The 9,432-nt window shown below is 47.0% G+C and overlaps 1 protein-coding gene across 1 annotated transcript; it reads left to right on the forward strand.

The window, feature by feature from the left end:
• The first annotated feature begins 5,607 nt into the window (after positions 1 to 5,607).
• Positions 5,608 to 8,997, forward strand: NDUFAF4 (NADH:ubiquinone oxidoreductase complex assembly factor 4). The gene is made up of 3 exons (XM_063125763.1): positions 5,608 to 5,741; positions 6,630 to 6,727; positions 8,384 to 8,997. Exons 1-3 carry the CDS (start codon positions 5,618 to 5,620, stop codon positions 8,672 to 8,674), a joined length of 513 nt encoding a protein of 170 aa, XP_062981833.1. The 5' UTR covers positions 5,608 to 5,617; the 3' UTR covers positions 8,675 to 8,997.
• Positions 8,998 to 9,432: the final 435 nt, after the last annotated feature.

A 9,432-nucleotide genomic window follows, 5' to 3' on the forward strand; every position in this document is an offset into this window, starting at 1 on the left:
GAAGGTGAGGAGCACTTGCAACAGGTGACACTGGCTGTGAGAACTGGAGGGAAAAGGCCCTTTTACTGAGGGAAAAGACCCTTTCAGAGTGCCTTGCCCAAATCCTGGAGCCAGCACTGATGGGATTTACTGCCAGGCGAGCGTGTATAGGATTGAAAACTAAGACCCATATTTTTAGACCTGCCTTGAATTTATATTTTAAAGATGCACTTCCATAAGGGCAATGATATATTCTATAACATGATGAACCAGTGTCTCAGTGGACGGGTCACTACAGTTTCTTTTTTCATGAATATAATGGAAAGAATACAGGAATGTACAGGCAGACTTTTGGTTCTGGTATCCAAGCCACTGTGACTGACCTCTATGACCTTTGATTTCCTCTGTGACACTCTGGAACATGAATTCTCTGAAAGTGAAGAGGGTTATCTTTAAGGAACTAACTCCCATGCTGAAACACAAGGCTAAACATCAGTTTATATACTCTTGTCTGGTCTTTTCATGCTGTTCTCTGATTGGATCATCTGACAACAGACTATTTTGGGGTGTTTTCCCTCCTTTTCTTTAGGGTATGGAGCAGCAGCCATGACATCAGGCTGCAGTAGAGGGTGAGACCCCTTTTCCTCTTGTGTCATGTGGGCAGTGACTCTCCTATTATTGATCTTTCTTAGCATCTCTGGAACCATTTTCATCTGCAGAGCAGGATAAAAATACTTTAAATAAACCACCCTGTACTGATAGTTAGGCAAGATATACACTCTTGTTAAAATGTGACTTATTTCCAGGTAAGTGTGAATAGGAATGCAGTCTATGATAGGAAACAGTGGAGAAAAATACTATCCATGGTGTTAATTACAGCCATGAGGAGGGAGCGATACTTTGGATTGGAACCACAGTGCAGAGGAGGATGAGTATTGTGTAGTGGAAAGATGCGGTGCACAAATCTTTTTAAATAAAATCAAGTTACTCTCTTTGTATGGAATACAGAAGACCGTAGTCTTTTCTCTGTAATCCTATACATGTGTACTCAAAAATAATTTCCATTGAATTCAATGGGGCTTATTCTCCGGTAATTGGCTAGAGGATTTTGCAGCCTTAAGTTTGTACCTTTGCAATTGGGGTGGTGGTATGGATTTAGTCATAACGTAAGTATAGTGCAAAGCAAGGAACAAATGCAGTGGCATCAAATGTCTGAAGATGTGTAGCATGGTGCTTCCAGACAAGGCTTTTATTGCACCATTGCCCTTTTACAGGGGTTTTAGGCAGCATCTTATTGGGCACATTTAGACATAGGCCTTGTAGTGCTAACACTCAAAAGGCATCCTGACTGGGGGTAACCCCCTCCCATATAAGGCTAATGGACAGCATGCTGAAGTTGTGGCCACACAGCTTTGAGTGGGTTTCCTCTGATATTTGTACAACTTTTCTACCCCCTTCTCCCTTCCTTACTGTTAATAAACGTCCCATCTATTTCAAAGTTTGTGTACTACTAAAGCTGCAGTACTGAATTCAGAGCCTTCTGCTTTGGTCTTGCTGTTTAGAATTTTTGGGCTTGAGGTATGAAATAAGAGGGTAACACCTTGAACCCTTGTTTCTGTGAGGGTGTTTCAGTGGTGGGATAATTTGGAACTACGTATGTTTTGATGAAGGGTTTCTCTGATTGCTTGCCACAAGTGAGTCCTGAAAGGACCGAGTATTATTATTATTATTATTATTATTATTATTATTATTATTATATTTATTTGTATCCCGCCTTTTGCCCAATGCTGGGCCTCAAGGCGGCCTTACAAAGTTTAAAATATACATGGGCGGGCGGGGGAGGGGAGGGAAACAAAACCATAAACAATTAAAAAATACACAACAAAATTATAAGACATTAACATAGATGGAGGGCTGGATTATTCTCCAAAGGCCTGCTTGAACAAAAAAGTTTTAGCCTGCTTCCAAAAGCCCATCAAGGAGGGAGCCAGCCTAGCTTCCCCAGGAAGAGAGTTCCAGAGCACCGGAGCAGCCATCGAGAAGGCCCTCTCCCATGTTCCCACCAAGCGTGCCTGTGAAGAAGGTGGGACTAAAAGAAGAGCGTCTCCAGAAGATCTCAAAGCACGGGCAGGCTCATAAGGGAGAATACGTTCTTTCAAATAACCTGGACCCGAACCATATAGAGCTTTATAGGTCATAACCAGCACTTTGAATTGTGCCCGGAAACAGACTGGAAGCCAGTGGAGCTGTTTTAACAGGGGAGTTGTATGCTCCCTGTAACCAGCCCCGGTCAACAATCTGGCTGCAGCTCTTTGAACCAGCTGGAGTTTCCAAACACTCTTCAAAAGCAGCCCCACGTAGAGCGCGTTACAGTAATCCAATCGGGATGTAACTAAGGCATGTGTCACCGTGGCCAGGTCTGACATCTCTAGGAACGGGCGCAGCTGGCGCACTAGCTTTAACTGTGCAAATGAACTCCTGGCCACCGCCGAAACCTGGGCATCCAGGCTCAGGGCTGAATCCAGTAGTACACCCAAGCTGCGGACCTGCGTCTTCAGGGGGAGTGTAACCCTGTCCAACACAAGCTGAATCCCTATTCCCTGATCTGCCTTTCGACTGACCAGGAGCACCTCTGTCTTATCTGGATTAAGCTTCAATTTGTTCGCCCTCATCCAATCCATTACTGCCAACAAACAGTGGTTTAGCACAGAAACTGCTTCCTTGGAGTTGGGTGGAAAGGAGTAGTCATCAGCATACTGGTGGAACCGCACCCCACAACTCCGGATAACCTCTCCAAACGGTTTCATGTATATGTTAAATAGCATGGGGGACAAAACAGAGCCCTGAGGGACTCCACAGGCCAATGGCCAAGGAGTCAAACAGGAGTCCCCCAGTACCACCTTCTGGGTCCGTCCATCCAGGAAGGAATGGAGCCACTGTAAAACAGTGCCTCCAAGACCCATCCCAGCAAGGCAGCCCAGAAGGATACCATGGTCGATGGTATCGAACGCCGCTGAGAGGTCCAGCAGAACCAGCAGGGACACACTCCCCCTGTCCAGTTCCCGGCGAAGCTCATCCACCAAGACGACCAAAGCTGTTTCTGTCCCATAACCAGGCCTGAAGCCAGATTGAAATGGATCTAGATAATCCGTTTCATCCAGGAATCCCTGGAGTTGGGAGGCCACCACACGCTCCAATACCTTGCCCAAAAATGGGATGTTGGAGACTGGCCGGTAGTTATCCAGTACAGTGGGGGCCAAGGAGGGCTTTTTCAGTGTGGGTCTTACCACTGCCTCCTTCAAACAGGCTGGGACCCTTCCTTGGCGAAGGGAGGCATTACCCACTCAGCCAGTCCCCCTCTGGCAGCTTTTATAAGCCAGGAAGGGCAAGGATCTAGTATACACGTGGTGGCTCTCACCAATCCAAGGACCCTGTCCACATCATCGGACTGTGCAAATTGAAAGGTATCCAATAATACTGGACAAGCAGGTGCCAAAGTTACATCCACTGGATCTGCATCAACAATAGCATCCAAGTCAGAGTGGATCCGAGCGATTTTGTCTGCAAAGTGCTGGGCAAATTGGTCACAACAGGCTGTTGAAAGGTCTGAAATCACTTTTTGGGGGCCAGAGTGTAGAAGGCCCCTGACCACCCGAAACAGCTCTGCTGGACGGCTCTTTGCAGACGCAATAGTGGCAGAGAAAAAAAGTTTTTTCGCTGCCCGAATTGCCACAGAGTAGGCCTTCAAATAGGCTCTAGCCTGTGTTCGATCAGATTCACTCTGAGTTTTCCGCCAACGTCGCTCTAGCCTCCGTCTCACTCGTTTCATTGCTGCCAGCTCACTGGAAAACCAGGGGGCTGGTGTGGCTCCACAACGTGAGAGAGGGCGCTCAGGAGCAATCGTGTCCACTGCCCTGGCCATCTCTGTATTCCAGAGATCAACCAGGGCATCGACAGAATCACCTGCCGAGGCAACAGGAAAATCCCCAAGAGCCATCAGGAAACCATTCGGATCCATCAGCCTCCTGGGGCGGACCATCTTAATCGGTCCTCCACCCCTGCAGAGGTTCTGAGTGCCAGCAAGTCTAAACCCCACCAGGTAGTGATCTGTCCATGACAACGGAACTATATAAAGTTCCTCCACTCTCAGATCCCTGTCACCCCATCCAGCACAGAAAACAAGGTCCAAAGTGTGCCCAGCAACATGGGTGGGGCCAGATACTACTTGGGACAGACCCATAGTTGTCATGGCGGACATGAAGTCCTGAGCCGCTCCCGACAGGGCAGCCTCAGCATGGATATTGAAATCCCCCAGAACAACAAGCCGTGGGGACTCCAACACCAAATTCGAGAATGGCAGTCTACTGGGTAATTGTTTTCTCCCTGTCCATATTACAGGGAGTAGGGTGTTTGGGGGCAAACCTTCCACATGTGCAGTTATTCCGTCACTTTTTCCTTAACCTATTTTTTTCTGATAAGAAAAAAGGCAGAAGAAGCAATGGTAAAACAAATGGAAGCAATCCTCCAGCCCTCTCATAAAATTCCATAAACTAGACAGGGTGCTTGAAGGTAAAAGCCTCATCTGGAAGCTTCATATCACTGGGACAGTCAGTGTGGCATAGTGGTTAGAGGGTTGGACTGGGACTCAGGAGACCCAAGTTCAAGATCCCCACCCAGCCATGTAGCTTTGGATCAATCAATGACTCTCACAAGGTTGTTGTGAGAATAAAATGGAGAATAGGAGGATTAAGTAAGCCACCTTAGGTTCTTTGCAGGAAAAAATGTGGGTGGGGAGACATTTCTCACCCCTCTCCCACAATACTAGAACCTGGTGGTCACCCCATGAAGCTGATTGGTGGGAAATTCATGACAGATAAAACGAAGTACTTCTTCGCACTGCACATAGTTAAACTCTGGAATTCACTACCACAAGATCTGGTGATGGCCACCAATTTGGATGACTTTAAAAGGGAGTCGGATACATTCCTGGAGGAGAAGGCCATCAATGGCGACTAGTCCTGATGGTTGTGTGCTACCTCCAGTATCAGAGGCAGTAAGCCTGTGTACACTAGTTGCTGGGGAACATGGGTGGGAAGGTGCTGTTGCACCACGTCCTGCTTGTGGTTCCCTGGATGACAGGTGGTTGGCCACTGTGTGAACAGAATGCTGGACTAGATGGACCCTTGGTCTGATCCAGCATGGCTGTTCTTATAAATTAAATTAAATTATTTTTAAAAAACTCTTGTGTTTCCCCACCTATTCTCCTATACTGCAGAAAATTTTCTGTGGTAAGAGAAAAGACAGAAGAAAACATGGGGAAACTCCGAGTGGACAGCGCCGCAGCCCTGCAGAATGAGGCAAGCGGTGCAACAGCGCCATCACAGCCCCGTCTGGAAGCATCCGCAGAAGGCCGCCGCACAGTGCCTTCGGCTTGGGAGCGGCCGGGAGCCCTCCGTCTGGAGGCTTTCCACTTGCCCGTCCGCCACCGTGATGGCTCAGAGCCGGCTCAGCCTCCGGCCCACTACGGGGCGCCCTGCAGCCGCTTTCCTCCCGCAGCGGCTCCCTGCTTTCTGCGCATGCTCGACCCGGACTAGACAGTTCCCGGTCGCGTTCGGAAGTGCAGGCGGCGTGCGCCGGGATGATGGGCGCCAGGGTGACCCGCGCGTTGAGCAAGTTCAACCTGGAGAACCGAGCGCACCGGGAGATCGCCAAAGCCAAGCCCAGGCCTGCCCCGCGCTACCCCACTGCAGCCGCGCGGGACGGTGAGCTAGCCGAGAGCCCAAGCGAGGAGCCCGGCGGCAGGAGAGGGGCGTGATGTCCCTCCAGCTGGGGCTGCCGCCCCACCGCCGCCTTGTGCGCGCGCGCAGAGGAGCTTAAAGTCAAGGGGACGGGATGGGAGGAGCGCAAGAGAAGCGGGGTTTCATGAGGGATGGGGGCTTGAGCTGTCCTTGCGGTAGGACTCTGCTGAGCCTTGGGGCTGCTGCGGCTTGCAGACGCTGGACGCAGCCTGCAGCCTTTGCGGTAAATGTTGATGGTGGAGGCATGCAACCCCTTTCCCAAAACTGAGCGCCCCGCAAGCGACGCGACGGCCGCTGCCTCAGGGCCCCCTGGAATGTGACCCTGAATCGCCGCCCCTTGTGCTAGGAACATTTGGAAGCCGCGCGGATCCCTCCAGAAAAGCTGCTCGCTCCTACTTCGCGATTATGACCTGGCGCATGCGTGGTCTGGCAGGATTTGCAGGCTGGGAGCTGTAGTCTGGCATATAAATTTAAGTGACTGAAGGCACAATCCTAGGCATGTTTAGCAGAAAAAAGCCCTACATTTCCCAGCTATCCATGCTGGCTGGGGAATGCTGGGAGTTGTAGGACTTTTGGTTGGGTGCTATTTTAAATAATTTTTATTCTGTAATTGAGTGCTACTTTTTGGCAGAAAGGGGGGGATACAAAGAAATACCACCAACCCACCCACTCCGGAAAAAAGCAACATTAGTATGTGTATTGTTATTAAAGTTTGTGCAAATTGTATTGTATTAAAATAAATGTACTCTTTATATATAAACAAGATGAATGAATTGTGATTTCAGGAAGAACCATAATATGTTGTTGAAGCTAGGGGAAAATGGTAAATAATTGTAGTCTCTCTTTCCCTAGACTTGACCAGACTCCAAAAAGAGATCAAGAAAAAAGATAACCATCTTCACACCTTATTAAAGGAAGTCTATGTTGATTCCAGAGATCCAGCCATGCATGTGAGTCAGGGTACCTTTCTGGAATACATGCATGCTCAACTCTTCTTATATGTATCTGTAATGAGAGTAGTGTCAGGTTTTTGTCATGGAACGTTAAGACACTTTTGCTGTTTTATATCAGGGGTGCACAACCTGCAGCCCAGGACCCATATGCAGCCCTCTTAAGGCCTAAGCATTATGATGGTCCATACCATTAACACTATGGACCGTGGCTATCCTGCTACGGCCTAGCATGAGAAATCAGAGATGAAGCAGTGAAAAGATGTCTGGGAATCTTAAGCGCACCTTTGAGAAATGAAAGAACTCTTTGTTCATCAAGGTTTTGATGTTATCGATCAGCACACACCCAAATATTCTTAAGAAGAGATGGCTGCAGGCAGCAGCAAAACATAAAAAGCTGACAAGGAGGTAAATGAAAAGAATAATCTAGATCAGTCTTCCCCAACTGAGCACCGCCCAGATGTGTCAGACTACAACTCCGAGGACTTCTATGGCCTTGCTGGCTGGTGATGATGGGCACTGTAGTCCACACACATCTGGAGTGTCAGGTCAGGAAGGCTGATCTAAATTGCAATGGTAATGTGAACGCATGCGTTTTCCAGAGCTGGCTATTGTGCATAAAGATGACATGGGCTATAAACTACAACAGCTGATGCCAAAACAAATGCGTTAGTCTTTAAGGTGTCACAAAACTTCTTGTTGTTTGAACTAATACAGTTTGTGTAGCTTTTCCTCTTTCGTTGTCACTTGCAAGGGGTTCATGTGTTTAGCCTTGTCATATAGAGGGCAAATCTGCCAAGCAGGAACACATTGTCTTTTTGCGTATTACTCTGTAAAGTTCCATGTCTGTTCATGGTGCTTTAAAAGAGGGTTGGGCACCTTGCAAGCCTTGGCCTCATCTCAAAACTCCTCTGCAAGCTATCAGTCCAGCCCTCTTGTGTGGCAAGATGGAAGGAAGGGGGTAGTAGCATTTTTCTTTCCCTTCTTCCCCACTTCCAGGTCTTATTCTTTATTTTACAGTTCTGTTTCTCCCTCCCCCCCCTCCAGTTCTGGGGACGCGTTGAGGGAATGGGAAGGCTATCGATCTTGCAGATCCAAACCTTTCCCCAGTATGCCCACAGAATGCCCTTTTCCCCTTGTACCAACACTGAAGTGGCCAGGGCTGCAGACATTTTCATAGTGGCTGGGGGCATGTTTGTGAGGTTGGATCTCCACTTTTGAGGTCAGATGTCTTACTTCACTCTCAAAGGAGGAGATTTGAAACCTATGACCTTTGGGATGTCCTCTCAAGGATGAGAGGATTGCAGCGTGGGGGTACTTTCAGATGAAGGGCTCATAGCACTGTCAATTACAAAGCATGGGATGAAGTCCCATCTTTTATTCCTTAATGGATTTTCTTGGGTAAGAAAAAAGATGAAAACACAGGTGAGTTACAAGAGGAAGACAGGAACTCTCGTAAAATTCCGAGAATGAGGTAGTGCGATAAAAGCTTTGTGTAGAAAGCAATACCCTAAGTACCACCTTTTCAGAGCAGAAATAGATTTAGAATGTTTCACATTCTATTAAAAGGGAAAACATGGTACTTAAGGCATGGTGGAACATGTGACACTCATGGACTCAAATCTAACTTCCGGCTTTAAATTTCCTGTGTTCTAGGTAAACAAAAGAGAAAGCCTTCCATCTAAGCAAGAAGAACGCAGGCTTACAAAAGTAGGCGGTTTGGGTCAGCTGGATATTCAGACTATTCCCAAAGGCAAAATCTCAATAGTCGAAGTCTTGACCCTTCTCAGTAATCATCACCAGTCTCCACAGACATGGACTGCAGAGAAAATAGCAGAGGAATACTCTTTAGATTTGAAGGATGTGACTGCTCTACTAAAATTCTTCATCCCTTTTGCTGTGGAGATCTTTCCTCATGTAGACAAAAAAGCTCTAAAACCTAGTTAAACATGCCTGACAAATCTTGATTGACATTCCTGGAGTCTTCTGTAAACTACACATCTAATCCCCTCGTTTCACCCCAGCCACATTAAATGTGTCTAATTTAAGTGGTATCTGCATTTATCTGTCACTTTCACATTCACAATCCATCCTGGGCATGCTGTTGTGAAGTGGGTATGCCACTGTGAAGTGGTTATTGACAAAATCTATGAAGATGTCCTAACTTAGAGTAAAATTTGTTCAGAAGCGCTTGGTTCTTCAGACCTCTGCAGAAGCTTTTGCCGTAAGAGCATTCTGTAAATCGTTTTCATTAAAGCAAAGCAGAGTTGCTCTTTGTTTTTCTTCTGAGAAATAAGAGAATGTGTGTAGTTCTTGCATGTGGTTAAAAGAGAGGCAAAATAACAAATGGGAAAAATGAGTTATGGGTATAGGCATTCTTTTAAATTTGACACAATTACGGATGTTTGAAACAAATGGCATTTGAATCAAATACATTTTTTCTTGTTTGTATTGGCTTACTAGCTGTAACCCTGGTTATCAAAGCTCTTAAGAGCTGCCTTCCCCTCCCCTCTCGGTTCATGTCTTTTAATCCTTGGCATCATGCCCATGAAGAGCAAACTGCTGCTGTATTGTGTCAGCTTCTTGATCCTGCTTTTTTTGTGACAAACTGAAATATATATTGATTCAGGTGTAGCTGTTCTACTTTTAGTTTCAGGACTGTTGTCTTGCACCACATACTGTATTTGGCTGCTGGATACTGGCGC

This window comes from Elgaria multicarinata, chromosome 4, assembly GCF_023053635.1.
Source record: "Elgaria multicarinata webbii isolate HBS135686 ecotype San Diego chromosome 4, rElgMul1.1.pri, whole genome shotgun sequence".
NCBI classification, from domain to species: Eukaryota; Metazoa; Chordata; class Lepidosauria; order Squamata; family Anguidae; genus Elgaria; species Elgaria multicarinata.

What these genes read in the sequence shown, in the direction of transcription:
- NDUFAF4 (XM_063125763.1), top strand. Translation starts at nt 5,618, where the DNA reads ATGATGGGCGCCAGGGTGACCCGCGCGTTGAGCAAGTTCAACCTGGAG. An exon ending in CACTGCAGCCGCGCGGGACG is followed by an intron (nt 5,742 to 6,629) that starts GTGAGCTAGCCG and finishes CTCTTTCCCTAG; the next exon opens with ACTTGACCAGACTCCAAAAA. An exon ending in CCAGAGATCCAGCCATGCAT is followed by an intron (nt 6,728 to 8,383) that starts GTGAGTCAGGGT and finishes CCTGTGTTCTAG; the next exon opens with GTAAACAAAAGAGAAAGCCT.